At 42.8% G+C, this 21,911-nt stretch overlaps 1 protein-coding gene across 1 annotated transcript in view; it reads left to right on the forward strand.

Moving 5' to 3' along the window:
• Positions 1 to 21,733, forward strand: part of vps9d1 (VPS9 domain containing 1) — a 28,077-nt gene extending 6,344 nt beyond the window's left edge. The window contains exons 6-17 of the mRNA XM_084555721.1: positions 1,443 to 1,505; positions 1,785 to 1,837; positions 4,447 to 4,534; positions 4,979 to 5,061; positions 7,901 to 8,049; positions 8,205 to 8,582; positions 8,674 to 8,803; positions 9,293 to 9,498; positions 10,495 to 10,579; positions 15,418 to 15,522; positions 19,826 to 19,942; positions 21,433 to 21,733. Of these exons, the coding sequence (XP_084411847.1) occupies positions 1,443 to 1,505; positions 1,785 to 1,837; positions 4,447 to 4,534; positions 4,979 to 5,061; positions 7,901 to 8,049; positions 8,205 to 8,582; positions 8,674 to 8,803; positions 9,293 to 9,498; positions 10,495 to 10,579; positions 15,418 to 15,522; positions 19,826 to 19,937 (1,452 nt within the window). The 3' untranslated portion in view covers positions 19,938 to 19,942; positions 21,433 to 21,733. The remainder of the gene's footprint in view (positions 1 to 1,442; positions 1,506 to 1,784; positions 1,838 to 4,446; positions 4,535 to 4,978; positions 5,062 to 7,900; positions 8,050 to 8,204; positions 8,583 to 8,673; positions 8,804 to 9,292; positions 9,499 to 10,494; positions 10,580 to 15,417; positions 15,523 to 19,825; positions 19,943 to 21,432) is intronic.
• The last annotated feature ends 178 nt before the right edge of the window (positions 21,734 to 21,911 follow it).

Consider the following 21,911-nt stretch of genomic DNA (forward strand, 5'->3'; position numbering starts at 1 on the left):
TCAGAACTACTTATCAGAACTTTATCTTTGTCTTTTCCCCCTGTTTGATGAAAAACTTTCTCCAGTGAGAATAAAATGGTAAGCGACATCCGGCGGCTTTTAACTTTTAGCTAGCTAGCTAGCTTGACAGTTTCTCAAACGCGACAGTTGAACGCTAACGTTTTAATTTGTGTTTTTTATTTTTATTTTTTTAAATAATATTAACTTGCCATTCAGATACGGAAAATGTTTCGACATCAAGTGGAGCTTCGTGCTTATTGGAGAAAACTAAAGGCGTTTGTAAAGGTAAAGTCAAATGAGCTAATTATATTAGCCAATTAACGGTGCGTATGTTTTTTTTTTTTTTTTTTTTTTTTTAAATCTTTACGTCAAAACGTTATTGTTCAATACATTACAACAAAACCTACTACTACAGTTTAAATAAAACATTTTTTTTTTTAAATATTCTAAACATTAAATTTAACATAAATTAGCCTTAATTGTACAATTTTACGTCGTTCAGTAAATATTTTTCTTTTGTTTCCAAAATAATCGAAATACCTTTTTGGGAATTTTAATAAATTTGTTTTTGTGTATATAATATTTACAAATTATTCTCATCATATATTGTTAGCAGCCCAAATTTCCACATAAGAACACAAGCTTATGTGCTAAAGCTGCTAAATTATTTTCTATATTTAATTATAATTATTATATATTTGCCATTTCATTAGGTACACTAGTGAAGTCATTCTAATCTAAATAATGTTGAATTGATGTAGAACCAGTGTCAGAAAGGAGGTGATTCACCTGGATGATCATTGTGGAGGATGGAGGTTGTGGTGCTGTTAAAGTGGATAGAATAAAACACTAATGTTTTTTCTGTTTTTTAGCCTAGCCCCCTGACTACTATTTCAAAATATCGGGAACATGTGTCAGTTCAGTAGTACTACAAAATGAAAATACAGTCGAATCAACATCTCTCTCGGTTATTAGAAACTAATTCTGAACTCCAGGACCTTCATGGAGACTAGATTTAGAGCAGAACTGTTATATTAAGATGCATTCACCAGTGTTCAAGAGATTTTTATGTCTCCACAGAGGGGAACTTACTCTTCACGTTATCTGGAAGTCTGGAACTGTCCTTTGTGATGCAGAGTGGTTTGTGCAGTGTGGTGTCGTAACGGTTGGCAGATTAATTTAGACTTTGGTCTGTTTGATGTGTGTGTGTGTCCCTGCTGCAGGACATGTCTGGATGAGATTAAAGATGAGACGTGTGATTGGGTTTGACTCTCTTTACTTAATTTGTTACTTCAGTAAATCAGCCAAAAGGGTATTTTCAGGAACACTTCTTTGGGCTACAGAAACAAATAGACATCTGAGTAACAGTACATGATGTTTTTAGTCATATTTAATTACATGTGTATGTTTAAAGGCATTTTGTGTGCTCTTCTCCAACGCAGACGCTTTCTCTCCAGCGGCAGATGATGGAGAACCTCATCATAGCCAAAGCCAGGCAGGATGCCGTATCCTTCTTCTGTCAGTCTGTCCTGGTGGAAGTCTCCGTCTTTGTAACTTGACCTGTGAAGGCGACAAATGAAAAGTTTATAAGGGGAAGTTCCATTTATTATTTAGAGATTAATCAAATAATTAATCAGCTACTCCTTTGTCTTAAATTGGCCCAGCTCAGAACACATTCTCATTCCTATGCTTTTTTAAGTAGTGTCATTAAATTACACATAGATTTAACAGAATGAGTCACTGATCCATGTGACGTTTGAAGTTTCCCTTAATTTTAACATCAGCTCCAGCGGAAGATGGAGGAGAGAAGACTGAGGCTACAGGAAGAGGCCAACAGGTACACTGAGTTTCTCCATGAATGTAATAAATAACTTTATTCTTTTATTAGCTTCTGCTTTATTTTTCAGTACATGACAACGTAGACGTTTGCTGCATGCCTCTTCACAGGAAGGAATCTCCTCTTGTTTCGCTGCTACCACAACAACTTTGGTCATTTTTGCTGAATTTTGCTTGCACCATGTGAATTCAGTGTTTAAAATTCATGACACAGCGTTCTCAGTTTTAATTCTCTATATTTAGCATTGTTTTCGTTTCATGATGGTTCCTTCTAGTGTCTCAGAAATCTTTAACTAGAGCTCCAGAGTGTATTGCACTCCTCACTTACCTGAAGAGTCTGTCGCATAATCTGTTTGTGTTATTATCTGAGAGTAAAGATCTCAGGAAAAGAGTTTAGATTTATTGTCACTATTTCACCAAAAGGACACGCTCAGAAATAACGGATGGAAGCAAAACTATTGAACCATTAGAGATTATGATTATGCAACACGCTCACACTGTTCTCAGTGGGGGTGGTGAGCTGCTGACATCAACTGGGGATATTGTCGGGCGGTGGAAGGAATACCTTGAGGAGCTCCTCAATCCCACCAACACGTATTCCATAGAGGAAACAGAGCCGGAGGGCCTGGGGTTGGATCGTCCAATCTCTGGGGCAGAAGTCGCCGAGGTAGTAAAACAACTCCGCGGCGGTGGAGCTCCGGGAGCGGATGAGATCCGCCCTGGGTATCTCAAGGCTCTGGATGTTGTAGGGCTGTCTTGGTTGACACGCCTCTGCAACATTGCGTGGACATCGGGGGCAGTACCTCTGGAGTGGCAGACCGGGGTGGTGGTCCCCATTTTTAAAAAGGGGGACCAGAGGGTGTGTTCCAACTATAGGGGGATCACACTCCTCAGCCTCCCTGGCAAGGTCTATGCCAGGGTGCTGGAAAAGAGGGTCCGGTCGATGGTTGAACCTCAGATCGAGGAGGAACAATGCGGTTTTCGTCCCGGACGTGGAACCATGGACCAGCTCTTTACCCTCACTAGGGTGCTGGAGGGGAAATGGGAGTTTGCCCAACCAGTCCACATGTGTTTTGTGGATCTGGAGAAGGCTTACGACCGTGTCCCCAGGAGCATCCTGTGGGGGGTGCTCCGGGAGTATGGGGTGGATGGCTCCTTACTAAGGGCCATTCAGTCCCTGTACCAAAGGAGTGCGAGTTTGGTCCGTGTAGCCGGTAGTAAGTCGGACCTGTTCCCAGTGAGGGTTGGACTCCGCCAGGGCTGCCCTTTGTCACCGGTTCTGTTCATAACTTTTATGGACAGAATTTCTAGGCGCAGCCGGGTGGGGGAGGGTGTTGTGTTCGGTGATTGGAGGATCTCGTCCCTGCTTTTTGCGGATGACGTGGTCCTCTTAGCTTCATCGAACAGCGACCTTCAGCTCCTGCTGGGGCGGTTCGCAGCCGAGTGTGAAGCGGCTGGGATGAAGATCAGCACCTCCAAGTCTGAGGCCATGGTCCTCAGTCGGAAAAGGGTGGATTGCCCACTCCGGGTCGGGGAGGAGGTCCTGCTTCAAGTGGAGGAGTTCAGGTATCTCGGGGTCTTGTTCACGAGTGAGGGTAAAAGGGAGCGAGAGATCGACAGGCGGATCGGAGCGGCATCTGCAGTGATGCGGATGCTTAACCGGTCGGTCGTGGTGAAGAGAGAGCTAAGCCGAAAGGCGAAGCTCTCAATTTACCGGTCGATCTACGTTCCAATCCTCACCTATGGTCATGAACTTTGGGTAATGACCGAAAGAACAAGATCACGAATACGAGCGGCCGAAATGAGTTTCCTTCGTAGGGTGGCCGGGCTCAGCCTTAGAGATAGGGTTAGGAGCTCGGACATACGGGAGGAGCTCAGAGTAGAACCGCTGCTCCTCCACGTCGAGAGGAGTCAGTTGAGGTGGCTAGACGCCTCCCGGGAGAGGTGTTTCGGGCATGTCCCACCGGTAGGAGACCTCGAGGCCGACCCAGGACACGATGGAGGGATTATATCTCTCGTCTGGCCTGGGAACGCCTGGGGATTCCTCCGGAGGAGCTGGCGGAAGTGGCTGGGGAGAGGGCTGTCTGGGCTTCCCTGCTGAAGCTGTTGCCCCCGCGACCCGGACCCGGATAAGCGGAAGACGACGACGACGACGATTATGTCTTCTGTAAAATGTCTCAGTAAATGAAGATCAGCTGAGATATAATTCATTTTTAAGACAAATGTGGTGTTTTCCCCTTTATTATCCTAAAAGATGTAAACCTGGAAGCTAGACCAACGTCCCCACCCACAGATTATTGTGTCAGAAAGTTGTTCTGGAACCGCTTCTTTGAGAACTGATTATACTCTGGCAAAGAGCTGCCGGGCTAAAAAGTTGTATGACTTGTACTTTACATGATATTGCTCTAGTTTGTATTCTATAGTAGCCTGGTGTCGCCACTTTCATTTCTTCACTCTGGTAATGTTTGAGTTTCACCTGATACAGAGACAGAAATACCTCCGCATCAATAAGTCTAAAAGATAAGCTCACTAGTGTCGTACTCTCTAGGTTAGGACGGTCGATGCTGTGTGACGTGTTCACAAACATCTTTTCTCTCTTTGTCTTGACAGGAGGTTTGCAGCGTCCGGGGCGATGACTGCAGAGGATGAAGAGCAGCGACTTCTTTACACCAATGTGCTTGAGTATGAGCAAGACCATGTGAGTTTATGAATGAACGCTACTAAAACAGTAAATGACAATGACCATGCAGCTTGCCAAACTACAATCTGCACGTATGGCAGCAGATAATTATAATATATAATGCAGCTAAATACTGAAGACATCAAAACTATGAAGGGACACATGTGGACTTATGTTGTAAACAAAAAAAGCTTTGCCCACTCTCCTGCCTGTTTTACACCCTTTGAGAAAATAGCGATAAACCAGGTTTTATGCACAAAGTGTTGTAGTGATTATTTAATAATGAAATCTGCAGTACCAGGCAGTGATAGTACCCCAGCTACCTGGCATAAAAAATACAATCTACTAGCTAAAACAAACCTGGAATAGTCTTGTACAAAATTTGAATCAACTAAGTGACATTATTTCATGTATTTGCAAATTTGGTTGTCATCGGTACATTGTTTTTTTGTCTCTTCTCAGGATTGGCCCAAACAGTGGAAAGCGAACATGAAGAAGAATCCTGATGTCACATTAGTGTCAGATCTCGTCACCTACCTCCTCAGGTAACTGACTGTAACATGAGCGTTTTATGTATGGTTACCTGTTTGGATCTTGATTCTCTTTTTAGAAATCTTGTTGAAGTCTTGCGAGACTGGTTTCTAAGGACTATGCCCACTAGATTAGTCCACATGTGAGGGAGATCCATAACAGGACAGAAGCACCGTCAGGTCTTAAAGCTGATTGGGTTTACAAATAAAGTGTGATGACAGAGAAGAGCTGGACGAATCCAAAGACACATGAAACTAGAGGGAGAAGGTGGATGAGATACCACAAACCTCTGGAACCATTTCTTTTGAAACCAAAAAGGAAGTGGAATTTAATCAGTATCAACACCCAGCTCTACAGAGTAGCAGAACATGTTTTTACTACATTAAACCCCAAACTTGCAAACACAACAATAATAATAAGACAACAAATGAACAGAACAATACAGGAAATTAATCTAAGCTTGAGTTCAAACGGCTCATCAGAGACCTGGTTCCTCTGAGGATGAAGCTTCCAGGGTTCAGGTCTAATCTGAGTCTTTGTCTCTAAAATAAATCAGATCTTAACATGTGAGAGTCTTTCCATCTTGTTCCAACATCTGGATCATGTCTCCAAGTCACCAAGCAGCTGTTGATGGTTCTGATCCAGCGGTAGGTAGAGATCCATTAGAGACAGCAGCTGCTACAATATTCTACTGTGTCTTAAAGGATGTCAGTGTTTATTTCCATATAGAGCTCAGACCTGGACACTTCCCATAAGATTGCCTGAGTCTGAACGGACTCTTAGTTTACGTCTGATTAGAATTTGCAGAAGTTAGTGAATGAGGTTTCTGCCTGTGTTGAACCACTTTAAACATCCTCCTGATACTATGAGGGATATCAAATGTGTTGACACAGCCTCAGCACATACACATTCAGCAATGTTTGTAGTTTCAAACTTTTTTTTTTTGCATTTTAAAAGGTCAGCCCAGTATTGCTTTGCTGCGTTACATCAGCTTCTGTGTCGATACACGACAGTTCAGTGTTTGTGCTTCCTGGTTGTTAGTTTCAGAGATATCTCCACGTAGTATGACTCAAGACTTTTAACCTGCACACTTAAATAGTCAGCAGATAGAGGATGTGTTTGTTCATACACTCACTGGCCACTTCATTAGGTACATGAAGCATAAACTACATTTTAAATTTGGACATTTTTGTCACATAATGAAATTCACATTTTTGAATCTGGAGACGTCCGTCTGAGCTGGACGACTTCGTCTTCACTTTGATGACTGAAACATGATTCAATTAATCCTGAAAGAAAAGTTCTATCCTCATTAGTGACTAGTCAAGGTTATTATAGAACAAATATGTAATAAAAACAGATTATTTAGTAGTGGTAATAAATGTAGTAGATCAGAGTCAGAAAGGTGATGATTCACCTGATGATCATTGTGGAGGATGGAGGTTGTGGTGCTGTTGAACTGGACTAAAGAGTTCCTGTTATTTAGTCCAGCCCGCTGACTACTGTGTCAAACTAACAGGAAGTTTAGTTGTAGTACAAAATGAAAACACAGTTGAATCAACATGTCTCTCAGTAACTAAAAACTAAAGCTGAACACCTGGGCCCGTATTCCTTCAGATTCCTAGAATCCTCTCAGAGCTCCTAACTTAGCCTAAACATTCCTAGCTAGGAGTCTTAGCTTAGGGGTGATTCCAGAAAATTCTCAGAGAACTCTTGGCAAGGAATGGACAGAAACTCTGATCTTAGTAGGAGGTGTGGTTGACCCCGTTGCTAGGTATGAGTCATCATTTCTAGAGGTGTGATTGGTTGATCCTAGAAGCTAGATAAAAATACAGTTTTGGTGATAATTGGCCTAGAATAGACGTCACATCAATAGACTTAATAACAGAATCTAATCTCTATGAAGACTGTGGAATTATAAATAATACTTTACATAAAAATAAATAAATAGTATGCTATACTTTAAAATTATCCTATAAAATATGTGATTAAACTCAGACCCACTACCACAGTACCGTTTCTGTTAAATATTCCTGCTGTACTATGAGCCATTGTACTGAAACTTCTTTTTGATGAATGAATGAATGAATGAATGAAACCTTTATTGATCCCGCAATGGGGAAATTACAATAGTGTGGGGAGGAAAAAGGGAAGAAGAAACACGAGGAAAGGGGAAATCAAAATGACAAATCAAGTCTGTCTAAGTATTCACATGCTGATAGTTCTATTTATCTGCTGCCATTCATGTCCCAAGCTGGTCATGTTTCATCATCTGGTATTAACGAGGGTAAAATGTCTCAGCTTTCATCAGTTTCTGTGATTGCTAACCGGCCTAGAAGAAGCAGTGATGGTTGGTGTTCACATCTAACACAAACTGAACAACAGTGGAGAAGAAATGATGCAGGAAACCCAACTGAAGAGGAACAGTGTTTGCTTCTGGCTCAACCGGTCAATGAGAATAAAAGTGTTTAAGACGTAGATTTGGCTCCAAGTCATCACTGCTGCATTGTTGCATGTTTACATTTTTTCCTGTTGCTAAATACCTCAGTGTTGTGATGACTTTCATTTCCGGTGATACTGCGATTGTAACAAGCTTGATTGCCATTCAGTGTTTGGAGAATATCTCTCCTGTCTCTTCTTTCAGCCATTTTCTCCTCTGCTTCACAAACTCCTAAGCCTCCTAAAAGTCCTCCTCCCTGCTCTTAACAGATCTCACCTTAAGAGTTCACAAACATGAATGAAGAATGTTGAACATTGTCTTGTCATCTGACTGGAACCTACATAGCTACTGGATGCTCTTGTCCTGTTACTGGACATTGAGGTTTGACTTCATATGTTTTTTTGTGTCTTTAGCCGGTCTGACCACCCGGTGGTGAAGCTGCTGAGGAAGCACCAGTACAGAATCTACAACAAGCTCTACCCCATCGTTAGTAAAGGTCTCCCCCGGAGTCCTGCCCTGCCTCTGAGACCTTCTCGCAGCATTCACAACCTGCATCATCCAGGTGAGAACATGAGCCATGTGTTGGTCATTTTCTGTAGCAGCTACTTTAATCCTCTGTGTAGAGACCATGAAGCCACAGTTTACCAGAGCTTAAATCACATTTCTGTTCTGGTAACATTAATATTTATTCATGTGTAAATGTTATTGCTGACACAGAGACTCCGAGGAAGCCAATCAGGACCGCAGGCAGTAGTGTCGGCAGCCAGAGCTTCATCACCGACTCCTCGCTCTCCCCGTCGCCGTGCGCTCACAGCCTCGACACAAACTACGACCATGACGACGTGGAGGAGCCTCACACACAGCTGGTGCCGATGGTGGACCGGGAGAACTCGTTTGAAGATCTGGAGCAGTTCCTGTCCCAGCTGGACTGGGCCCCACCCCACGGCAGCGCAGGCGACACCGGCTCCGATTCAGATCTGGCCTGTGACTCCTCGATGCAGCCGGATCAGGACGAAGGCCACGTCCAGGAGCTGGAGATGAGAGCGCTCAAAGAACACCTGAAGGCCATCGTGAAAGACATCCATATTTCTATTGGTGAGCGCAGTCGTTGGATTTTAACAGCAACAAGTTGAACGTGAAAGTGGTTGGATACTGAATGATGGGGTGTTTTTATTCTGTGTTTCAGATCAGCTTCTGTCTCTGTGTCTGTTGTCCTTTGAGTGTCTGAACACAGCCAGCTCTAAGGACCTGTGTCTGGCCAGCATAGAGGAAGCCTTCTTCATGCCTCTGTGGAGCGCCCTGGTGGCTCTTTTCAGGTAGTGCACCTTAAATCCAAGAAAACTCAATCAAACCACAACTATTGTATTGTGAGCAGTGTCAGTAACACCAACTGTGTGAGTATCACCAGTTCCAGGTGCTTTAACTGATGAGGATTTGTTGAGTTTATCTTGGCGGTAACACAATGGCTGTGACTGGTTCAGACAAGTACAGGAAATTCAGTTCAGTTTGCCATTGTTTGACATTCAATTAGAAACTAAACACAGCTGACTAGTGTTTAAGTGGCCTAATTACAGAACAATGCCATCACACCAACCACAAGTTTAAATTCTTTCATTGGCGTACCCCCCCCCCCTGTGGTGTAGACTCTGTGTGAACCTGTTACAGGAGTAGAAACCAAGCTACACGGTTAAATGTTATGTTGGAATGACCTTCCAGTTTTTTTTTCTGTTTAAATCACAGACAACCATTACATTTGAACCTTCACTCATCATTTACAACTACAATCTGACGTCTGTCCTTCTCAGAAAGGTCCATAGGGAAAGGGAGCAGGCCTTTGAGAAGAGTATGAAGCTGTACCGGGATGCTTCACCTGGAGATGTCGGCGTCGCCTCGAAACTGTACCCCCAAGACCCTGCCGTGCTGCAAGGTTCCTACCCCTACGAGTCTGCGGTTCAGGAGCTGAAGCTTCTCGTTCAAGACTGCTGTCCACAGAGGAAGCTGGAGTGTATTGGTGAGATGGACTGATTTAAAGTGTTTAACCACACAAAAATATGTTTTTTCCACCCCCATCTGATCCCGATCTTTTAATCCCGATCTGATTTTAAATGTCCCAAAGTCTTTCCTTGTCTTCTCCTAGAGTTAATGTAGTGTGGAGAGGGTAGCTGGTGCCTTGTGTTGGTTTAAGAAAGACCTAAAACAAATAACTACATTAGGTCAGGATTGACTGAAGCCAGCTCCGATCCAAACATTTTAAAAATGCCTGGATTGGCACCGATACCGATCGGGACGTCCCTAATCTGTGCAGATTTGATGCTCTGACAAGACTTTAAAGAGATAGTTAATATAATAAAAATATATAATATTTTTATCTATTGACAGCCCTACTTCATGAAGGTTCTGGTGTTCAGTATTAGTTCCTAATAACTGAGAGAGATGTTGACTCAACTGTGTTTTCACTGTGGAGGTTGAGGTTTGTCATGATCATCCAGTTTCAGCATCAACTGAACATTATTTAGATTAGAATACATTCACTAGTGTACCTAATGAAGTGGCCAGTGGGCGTACTGAAGTCACAGTTCAAATAAATAGAACTAAACATGGATATATTTGTCTGATTCTACCAGATAACAAAACTCTCTCGTGATACGTTTTGGTGTCTGCGACGCTGGAGTCACATATTTAGAGCAGAGGCCTCAAACTGACCTCCGGCCTCCTGAAAGCTCCTCTTAGAGTTCAGATGCAGCTGCCGTTAGTGAACCTGTAGGTGGAGCTCTTTTCTTTGTGATGGCACTAGTTTGTAGTTTAGAATGTCAGCCATCACGTCTTCTCCATCCATACACAAACCTCTGGCTGCTGTAATGCAGTTTTTATTCAAAGGTAGTGCAGTTAAACCCTAATATGACATTTAGTTTACCAAATTACCACTGTTCTTTCTTTATATATTTCTTTATATATTGTAAGTTCATCGTGGGTTTTATTTATATACTTCTGCTCTGTTTTCTTATAGTTCGGACGTTACGCCTGATCTGTGCCTGCGCTGAGGATTACAGGGGTCTTCACGATGGGGACTCTGCTCCCAGAACCGCTGCCATGTGAGTAAATTATCAGTCTTTACTATAGTCACTAGGGCTGAGTTTAAATTAATAGATTTTCCTGTTCAAATTTATCTTTATTTGAAAGATCCGATATCCTCTTGTTCGAAGTTTCACTCCGGCCCTAGGTGAGAGCAAAATTAGTCAAAGATCTAAAACATGACAGAAGCTTCAACTCTGAAAGCACAACTGACCTGAAAGCTGATTGGATTTAAAAAGACTGACGACTAAGAAGAGACAAAAGTAAAGACGCATGGAAGATGAGAAGCTAGAGGTAAAATATTGTAAAAATATCACAAATCTCTGGAAGCAGTTGTTTCTGTTTACTGGAAAATAGAAATCAGGGCTGCAACGAGTTTCTTGTTTCTGTATTGACGACGTCAACGTGACGCAATGTTTACTCAGGAAAAAAAAAAACCTCAGCCAAACGTCAAAATTGAGGAAAATCATTAAACAGTGTCTCAGACGCTTGAGAGACACTCGCTGTTGTAAATACTTTTATCCTGCAGAGGGCAGTAATGTGACCAGTGGCTCAAACCGGCCAGAATCCCAAAAGATTCAATTCAGTTCAATTCAATTTTATTTATATAACGTCAGCAACAATACAAATCGTCTCAAGACGCTTTAAAAAAACCCGGCCTGAAACCCCCAGAGCAGCCTGAAGGAGACGGTGGCAGGAAAAACTCCCTTTAACAGGAAGAAACCTTGAACAGAACCTTAAGCTCATATGGAGGAACCATCTGCCTGAGGCCGGACGGGTAGAGACAGAAGAAAGAGAGAAGAGAACAGCAAGATAAACATACATCTGTCATAGATACACATATCTGACTAAAGCGTACATGTGGAATCATAGGCAGGTTGGAGAATTGTTCATTCAGGTAGGAGTGGAGAACGGCAGGAGGACAAAGTGGTTGCACTCTTACTAAAATCTAAAGTATAAACTTCTCCCCACTGTAGCTGAACCACTGAATATTTGGACTGTTCCAGAGAGTTTAGTCAGATGGTTGGTTGTTGGTCAGAGCCTGAGAAAAGAACTCAACAGAGACTCAGAGCAGATGCTAGTGGTGATTCTAATGGCGATGCTCAAAGTGATGCTAAAGGCAATGTGAAAGGCGGCAATAGAGCAGATGCTATAGGTGATGCTAATGGGAAAGCAATGCTAAAGTCAACATCAGTGGTGATGCTAATGGCAGCGCTAACAGCTAACATGTCAGTGCTGCTTTCTAGCAGTTTGTTTCTGCTCATGTTGACCTCTAAAACTAAACCAGGTAGATTTCCATCAACGTTCCGCTCTAAGTGGGTGTAAACAACCGTTAGCAGTGGTTAGCATCACAGCATGAAGGTTGTGGGTTCTAACCTGCTGGCCAGCTGAGGTCTTTAAATGTGGAGCCTCTGTGGTCACTTCCATGACCCTGATCTGTGTAAACATCAGTTAAATCAAACTCAGTGTTTGCTAATTAATGACAGATTATAATAAAAACATCTTTTCTAATAACATTCAGTAAATAAGAACTTTTGTTCAATAGGATCATTTGTTAATGTTGAAATGGATTCTTCATTCATAGACGTCATGTTTAAATAAGTTGTCATTATGTTTGAATAACAATTATAAGGGAAAGTTATATTTTAGCAGTTAACCAAAAGATTAATCAACCACTCAGAAAATAGTTGATGATTTTCTCAATCGTTTGTTTCATTAATCCTAAGTGTTAGTTGGGAAGAAAAACACTGTTATGGATCCAGACTACACACAGTTATAATTCAGGATGAAGGTCCTTTCCTCACCTACGTCATCTCATGATGGGGAGGAACAGACTGTCCTGTCCCTAAGTCCAGTCCAACATCATTTTAAGGGGCATTTGCCTTTAGCTGTAGCTGACCTGTCAGGTCTCATCAGCCCTCATTTAGTTGCTGGCACAGCGGGGCCTGTCCTGGCTCTTATTACCCCCCCATAGAGTGCCTCTTCCTGGCCAGCCCAAAAAATGGGTCGTCCTGTCTGATCCTTGGAGCGAACCCAGAGCCCAACAAAGAGGGTTTGGGCAAGAAAAGAAAAGAGATGGAGGAACCCACGACGATGACAAAAGCTCAGTGGGTCGTAGCATCAGTAATGGTGAACATAAAGGTCAAATTGTCAAATCGAGTTTGACTGAAAGTTTAAAAAAACAAATGGATGCAGAGTTTTTACTTGTAATTATAACTGAGACTCAAAAGACAGCAGCAATGCACATCTAATGACGATTACGACCTAATTTAACCTTTATCCAAAGTTAATGCTCGGTCAATAGTTTAGCGTTAATATTATATAAGCAGAGACTTTCAGTAAACAAACTAGATGGCTGATATTTGTTTTCCAAAGTGGGTGCGGATGGAAGTCCCAGAATAGGAGCATTATAGGGTTTGTTATTTTTTCAGGCTTAAGTTAAGGTTGGACACATTTTAATAGGGTTTAAAACAGTCGACAGGAAACCAATGGGATATGTCACCGGCTGTTAAAGGGTTTATGTGAGTTTGTAAAACTCCTCAGTTTAGTTTTTAGTGCAGACCACGAACACACAGTATCAAGGAACAAGGAAGTCATGAGCCTTCTCCTGAGAGCTGTCTGATATCTCGTCTGGTTTCATACACTCGTGTCTCTTTTTCTCGTCTCCTGCTCCATATCTGTCTCCTTTTATTGGCGTCTGGCTGCAGCGATCAGAGACGGCGGGGGAGAGGAGTTGACCGGCACGTCGCAGCACTTCTAAAAGTTTCTTGTTATTCAGGAGAGTTGTGGCTTTGGAGGATTTCAGTGTTTATGTTCGGGCTGGGCTTAGAAAAACAAATCAGTTTTTGTGAATGAAGTCGATCTTGATTTGATCTTAAATTGGAAGATATGACGTCAGTTTGTACCGTTTTAAAAATAGGATGCAGTTTCCTTTCATTAGAAATCTTTTGAAACCTTTTGCTCGAGTCCAACTCTGTGAGCACCATCAAGACTAAAAGCTGACTGGGTTTAAAAAGTATGACGACGGAGACGAGCTGGAGAAACCACAAATGTCTGGAACCAATGACAACATCGTTTTCTGTTTTGAGTAAAAGAGTACTGAAAGTTAAATATCTCTAAACTGGTACTGAATCTAATCGAATCAGACGATCGGTAGTGACACCGTTGCACGCTAAAATGTGCAACTTGAAAACCAGATCACGGCCGACGCAATTAGATTTGTCAAACACAGACCGACCACAGACGGCGTCTGAATTCATGATCAGTTTGAAAGTTTCCATATTTAACGCAAATTATTCACACTTAATCTGTTTCAAATTTATCTTGAAGGGAAATGTTTGAAGTGTTTAATCCTCGTATCAACATGAGACCTTTCTGCTTTATGCAAATGTTGTTTTTATTGTTGTTGTTGAGGCGTCTCTGTTACAACCTGATGGTCTGGTAGTGACTCAGTTCACGTCATCTGTAAATACTCTCTTTTACAAAGTGTGGCGTTAAAAGGATTTTTCATTAACGCTTTATTAATGTGTTTACCTAGTTGTTCTCTACGTTAGCGACCCCTCAGGTCTGACGTCCCTCCTGAAATCATCTGTTGGTGAAAGTGAAGCAAACATCTGTGCACAAACACTAACTTGTTTTTGACGCTTGTAGCTGATCACAGATCCATGGACCAGTGGAAACTGACGTCTGTAATCCAATAAAACTTTTATGTCCTTTCGTGAGATCAGAAGCGAAAGTTCTGCCTTTTAATTTGATTCTAACTTTTTGTTTTATTTAAATATATTTTTCTTTCTGGTCCTGATTGAGGCTTGGGACCAGGCCCATGTGTGGCTGCTTTTCTCAGTCCGTATAAATCTGTGTGTCGCTGTGACTCATAATGGGGTCGAGGCTTGACTCACATAGGGTTTGGAACTGATCAGTATATTCTGCTGACAGAGGAGCTGGCTTTATGTCTTATTTACTTTGCATATTTATCTTTTGTCAGACTGGGCTTAATTTTTTAGGCTGCTTATAATTTTGTCCAATTTCTCTCTCTCTCACACACACATTGTACTTGTTGCCCTCTTTTTATTTCCATCTACATCAGCTCTTTGTCCGTGACCCAGCCGGAGCCTGTTGTTGTTCTTTTGTCTTTTCCAGCCCTTTCTTTTCTCTCTCCCATTGTTCACCACTTCTCTCTGTATCCTGTTAATTAAGGAATTTCCCCCCGTGCCCGTTTCTGTTGACTTATTTCATACTCCACTAAACTGCGGCGCAGCTCAAACCCACAATGGAGCCTAATCTTCTCACTGAGATCAGTATTTATGGAGCGCATTGTGTCGCTGGAATGCAGAGACTCCAGTTCTCGTGTGAGAGATCGATGTGTGTGTTTACAGTAGTGAACTCGGGAGATTATAATTCAGCCTCGCGATCGTGTGAGCATGTGAGGTCCAGCTCGCCGTGGTTACATGAGCTTGTCCACACCTTCCAGGACCTGCAGAAGAAGAGTATCCCGTTGCATGCGGCTGGGTCAGTCCAGGGCCAGCAACCCGATCTTCTCACGCAAGCTAGCAGGCCGGCGGTTAGCCCTGCGTGTGAGGCCTGATAAACAAACGGTCACTGTCTGCACACAGGGAAAATGTTATCTGGCTATCATCATCTCCCAAGATGCAGTTTGTCCTCCCTAGCTTTATCATTTCCACCCTCGAACACGCATCCCATTAAGAGCTACGTTTGATTTAGCTGCAGTGCCCCACGGGAGCACAAGCCAAACTACTCTCTATTTTTTTTTCTCCCTCCTCTCGTCTATTTATTTACTTCTGCTTTTCCCTTTTTGCTTGATCTCACTGTCTCCCTCCTTCCTCCCTTTGTTGTGCAGCGGTGCCGATGACCTGTTGCCCATCCTGTCCTTCGTGGCCCTGCGCTGTCAGTGTCCTCAGCTGGTGTCTGAATGTGCTGCTCTGGAGGAGTTCATTCATGAAGGGTGAGTCGTCGTCATGGACAACGAGGCTCTAGAGCTGCAACGGTTGCACAGAGATTCACAGCCTGGTATATGTATATGGCTTGGGTTGGGATTCAATGTATAAATGTTTAATTTACTTTTATTTCTTAACCCAGGTTAGTGTTTGATGCTTTCAAGTATAAAATAATTACAAAATGTCTCTTATGACAAATGCACTTGCCAGTTCATTAGGTACACTAGTGAAATCTTATGGTATTCAGAATTAGTTTCTAATTAATGAGAGAGCTGTTCATTTGGGGTGCTGTTGAACTGACACGTATCCCTATTATTTTGGCATGTAAAGTCAGTGGGCTAGACTAAATAACAGAAATACTTTAGTGTTTTAATCTAATCCAGTTTAACAGCATCACGACCTCCACCCTCCACAATGACCATCAGGTGAATCACCTCCTTTCTGACGATGGTTCTACATACTTAAAGCAGCAGACAGTTTAAAGAAAGTAAAAAAGTACGCATGTATATTGCAAATGAGAGAATAAAGATATGTAAATAATATGTACATTCACTAGTGTACCTAATCAACTTGTCTAGTAAGTGTATATTAACCATTAAAGTCACGTTGTAATCATGTTTTTCTATTTTGACAGTCAGTGCTGGCAAAGACTCTGTATCAGAGCATTTGGGACAAATAAATGTACATTTGCATCTCAGTTTGAACCAAATACATAAAAATGAGGTGACATTAATGTCTGTCTACATTAGAGTTGCACGGTACCCACGGTACCCACGGTACCCCGCGGTGCCAAATCGTAACAGTTCCTACTATACTAGAAATTCTACACGACGTTACTACGGTGGATTACAGTTTCCGCTACATAGCGGCCTCCTCTACTCTCCTCCCGTCTCCTCACTGCATGCTACTCCCTTGTAAACAAACCCACATGGCGACTACTGCAACCGAACTACACAGCTGCTGAATGATTGGCTGTTTGCCTGTTACTGCAGATGTCCAGGGATATGATAGGCTGTTTCCGCACGCTGGGTCCGCCCGTCTGTTAGCTGATTGGCTGTTCGTGTGTTTCTGCCGACAAGAACGAACTCCACGAAGGCAGCTCCGCTTCGATAGAAATTCGCTTCGAAACAAACAACAAGCTAAAGTTCTGTCTCGCCCAGACGCGCGCACGGCTTACAGTCACAAACACGAGACAACACACTCACCACGGCAGAAGCACCGTCAACATTATAAGTAATTAATAAGTATTTATAACTTGTACAAATACATTGCAGTTCATAAAAATAATAATAATATAAAAAAGGCCGCAGTATCAGGATAATACCTGGAACCGTGATACTTTGTCTGGTATATTATCGTGGTTACTCATTTTGGTATCGTGACAACTTTAATCCACATGATAGAAATCATACATCTGATTTCTGATCTACGTTAAACTGGTTTTATACGAGCAGAAACCTTTGGGCTGAAGTATGAAGTCAACAACTTACCTGTTTGAATTATATCAAGGCTTAAAGTTCTGCAGAATTAAGGGCTTGGCTGCTTTGAGTGACGGCTAGCTGTCCTTAGCCTCGGCTCAACTCAACTTTTACATTAGCTAGGAGTTGGGTGGAGTCGGACGAAGATGGCAACGGCAGGAGACGCAGCACTGAGCTTCATAACTCGCCTGAGGGACGTCAGAGTGTTTACAGCTTTTTAATCAGCTGTTTAAAGCAGAAGAGCTCAGATAAACCCACTCTACACCACCTGCCCTGCACCAAACAACACACAAGCAGAGTTAGAGCAGAGTTAGAGCAGAGTTAGAGCAGAGTTAGAGCAGAGTTAGAGCTGTTAAAGGGCTGCATGTTCTCCTCAGGAGGTGGAGGAGGAAGGAATAGGAAAAATGAATATTGGCTTTAGATGTGACAGGTGTCTATAAACACCGCTCTAGATGAATGCTAGTGTTGATAGCTGTATATAACAGATATGGTAACAACTCATAAAGGTGATAACATGTTAATATCATCTTTACAAAGTTAAATTATGACAAAACAACACTGCTAACAGTTTTAATCTTTATCTGGATCTGTACCAGCCTGAAGGGTCCAGTGTTGATGAGGCTCTAGTGTTCATGCTGCTCCTTCTTAATGTTTTCATGCACAGAACTAGAGCTGAATACATCTAGATCAGCTCTAAGATGAGTAGTCACGTGGGACAGTTCTGGAGGTTCTGGTGTCGTTCATTTGCATCATTCTTGGGTTTTGTAGCGTGTGAGCTCAGGCCACACCCCAGAGGTCTGCTCACAGCCATGGAATCAGCCGGCTGGAAAAACTAGCTGGTTAGAGGCCAAGGAATGTCAGGATATTTGCTATTTGGTTTTTCTTCTCTGTAAAAAAAAATGCAAATAAAAAGTCCCATTTTGTGTTTATGCAGCGCAGTGGGTTGGAACCGCTCAAGTGAGAGGGTTCAGTCATCAGCTGTCAGCTAGTTCACCAGGCATCACATTGTTTTATTTAGGTTTTATTTACTTTGGTAGAGTTATTATTTATCCTCTTGTTTTTCTGTTCTGCTGTGACTAGACCTCACTACTTAGTTCAGTTCCCTTACATGTACCTCATGCTTTGGAATTTAAGAAGCTTGAAACCTTGAAGTAACAGAACAGAGCCTGTAAGGTTTCACTCCATTTTTATTGATTCTATATGAGGAATCATTTTCTACCAGGGCTGATAGTAGATTAAAATAAACAATCACAATTAATCTCCTAATCTGTAGAGCCGGTGGTGGCTCGGTTCACATCAACAGTAAATGCAGACAACTTCCAGAGAAGCATTTGAAGCTGAACATGTCGATCTAAAGACGCGTTTCTTTATCCGTTTCTGCTCGTTTGTGTTCTTTACTACAGCACCTGAGATTCTGTTTCTTTTCCACAGCGTCACTAACCTGAAAGACAAACTTATAGATTATAGTTTTATGGTCTAAAGTTTATCTGGAGTCTCTCTGTTGGGAACTGATGATGCTCCAGCAAAGACCTGCTAGGCCAGTCAGATCGTTTAGGGGCGGAGCTGTACTGTGTTCAAACATGTATGGATCTAATTGTGCGTTCTATTTGTCTTGTAAGCGCGACTTGCAACTCGGGAGTGACGTCACAGCCGTGTCGGAAAACAAGTTACAGCGGGTTTTTGCGTTCTGTTTACGAGAGGTCGGAGAAAAGATGGACGCCTCCAGGAAAGTCGCTGTTGCGCTAGCTCTGAAAGAGTACAGCTACAATCAAAGTTTGTGGTTCATCAGTGTGGTTCAGTGTGCTTGGTTGCACTAGGCAGTTTGGACGGTTCGTGACATTTATAGTGTTTATCTCGTTTACAGTGCAACCACGGCGGATTTCACATGTTCACTACATGTTACACAAACATATTTCACAGTTCGATATCTGAATATTCCGTTTTGATTAACGTTAACGATAGGCTACTGCTCCGCTTTCTGCTCAAGACTCGGCATTGTTGTCATAGCAACATGGAGCGTCTCTAGCCAATTTAAACTGCACAAGCTACAAAATAACTTATTAAGCGGTATTTAGCTGTAGCGACATGCCTATTGGGTAACCGTATACACTGCTATGTGCACGACTTCTACGTTTGGTTACAACAAAGACAAACGTGCTTAAAATAGTAGAAAACCACAATGTTTACTACGTGTGATGCTCGTGGTAGCCATCTTGGAAACTGAGCTCGGGGTCCTCTGAGCCTCGACGAGTTGACGACTTGTAAATACGACCTCGGGGGCGTTCTATTTGCAACTTCCGGTTCGTAACTCGGGAAAACGACTCGGAAAACGAGTTCGGTGGACAAATAGAACGCACCATAACTTTCGAAGATCATGTGTGATGTTCCTGTCCCTTTAGAGTCAGACATGAAAAGGTTTTTATTTGTTGTCAAATGTCCCCTCACTCTTTGTGTCCCTGGCTGTGGTCGCTCTCGTGTCTCGCTCTCGTGTCTCGCTCTCGTGTCTCGCTCTCGTGTCTCGCTCTCGTTAGTCCGAGCTCGGTCAGAGTTGACTCATTCTCGGGTCAGTCTGTCGTTCTGTTCTCTAAATGTTTTCCATGTTCACAAAGTGGAGACAAACGAGCGCAGTCTAGGTTTGATATTTCGTGTTTGGTGCTCGCTACGGGAGAATGCTGATGTGGGGATTCAGACAAAACGAACAAAGTGGAGCTCTGTTCTGTTTGCTGCTCTGGGATGTTTGGGATGTTTCTGACCGGTCGCGTCTCGTTGTGTTCTGTTCCGATCTGATTTGTTTAACCTCAGGACTGAGGACTTGTACCTCTGTCTGTTTCAGCTATCTGATCGGAGAGGAAGGGTACTGTCTGACCTCCATGCAGAGTGCGATGGCCTACGTCGAGTCGCTGCAAACGGGAGGCGCTCAGCTTCCTGCAGACAAGCTCATCTGAAGAAGGTAAAGTACATGTGTCATAGTCGCCTTCTTTAGTTACTGACCTTGTTTTTATAAGACAAAGATAATATGGGATGAGTTGGTGACATTTTCAGTGCAGCAGATTAAACTACAGACATGTATGAAATACACTCACTTGCCAGTTCATGAGGTCAGTCTATGTCAGATACCACAGCACACCTCCAGAGGAGTCCAGGCCTCGACGGGTCAGAGCTGTCCTGTGGTCATAATGTTATGGTCCTCATCTTCAGGACAGGCTGAGCCCTGGACTACATGCAGCTCTTGTTGTACATAGCCAGCGATTAGAAGGAGACAATGAGCGGGACGGAGTGAACTGGACTGAGACTGATTCATCACATGGAGGGATGTCCCTGATGGGCCAGTCTGACGCCCCAAGGTGATGTTTCTACGCTGCTGCTCGGCGGGACGGCTCGGGATGTCCCTTCACATTATAAAACGTGACGTCCCCAAAACTCGCTGTGACACAATGATCCCACTACAGACGACTGTTTAAAACTCTGCAGAGCACAGAGCGGTTGCTGAGTGTTTCATAATGAAACTGATGTTTATACGACGTGTAGACGGTTTGACTCAGCTACATCTAAAAAGAGTTTAATAAGCTGAGACACGTAATCGATCAGATGTCGTCCTCATGGTTCTCTGTCATCAGTAACAATGTGAAGGGTCCTGATTATTTATTGTCTAAAGCTGAGCTCAGACTGAAGGACATTTAGTCAAGTTGCATCACACACTTAAGGAGAAATGTCACAGATGTGTCTCTGTTGATCTCAAACCTCTGGGTACATTTAAAACACCGGGCTCTAACGACCCGCTGGAAACTTGAAGTGTCTCCACATCCTCCAATTGGTCAAACTGAAGCTGGAGTTCCAGGGATACAGGCGGCGCCGTCTTCTGAGTCTGGATCCAAGTCCAACCAAAGAAATGTTGGATCATACACTGCACTTATTTATTTGTAAAACGAGCACCATTATCAGACTTTGTAAATGCTAACAATAGATCGCAGACTTTTTCTTCCCACAGAGCAAACGTTGGAGTGTTGTTTTATCTGGCTAGTTTATTACATTAATTAAAAAAAATAAAGTTTACCTTAAAAAAAAAAATCATTAAAGATCCATCAGATCCTTGAGGTCAGTAGTTTACAGCACAAACAGTTATTTATGTGTTCCTGCTGGACGGCTTCACTGAGCAGTTGTCAGCTGTCTATAGCGTCAAATAACATCAGCATTATATTAACTATACTACCTGTATTGTAGTTTGGCCCAAGTCCCCTCCTCTAACATGGAGGGGGCGGGGCTTATATGACCTATACTGCGGCCAGTCAGCTGTCATGGCGTCCAGTTTTCAATTTTAACAGTCCATGGTTCAAACACGTCCCAGATGGAGAGTTCCCAGACTCTCCATCATCTCGTCCGTCTCCTCTTGTCCGTCTCATTCCCAGTTAAACCATGTCCTCCATTCTGTGTCGTTCGTAGGCTGCTGCACCGACGGTTCATCCCACGCTCCCTGCTGCTGCACTACAGAGAAGCAACATCCGAAACCTGCAGCAGCTTCCAAACCGGTGTCGTCTCCAACCTAAAGTCAGATCCTGGGTTGGGACCAAGACAAGACGGGGTTTACCTGTGACTTCAGACTCGACCAACACTGGACTGTGGACTGTGGAGTCGTTCCTAAGACGGCTTTAAACGCCTGAACTGCTCCAGACGTCAGACGTGACTGGTCCAAACTTTTCCTGATGCCTTCAGACTTTCACTTGCTCTTTTTTTTTTTTTTAAATTAACAATTTGCAGCACTTTGCACATCATCAACTGAATGCAACATAGCGAACGTCTCCCTGCAGAGACGCTCTGAAAAGGTTTGGCATTACCTTAGTTTTTTTTTTTTTTAATGCGTCTTACAAACTAGTTAAACATTTAGATGAGACCCGTTAGAACAGGACTGGTAGAGGATGATT

Source organism: Chelon labrosus, assembly GCF_963514085.1.
Source record: "Chelon labrosus genome assembly, chromosome: 11".
Taxonomy (NCBI): Eukaryota; Metazoa; Chordata; class Actinopteri; order Mugiliformes; family Mugilidae; genus Chelon; species Chelon labrosus.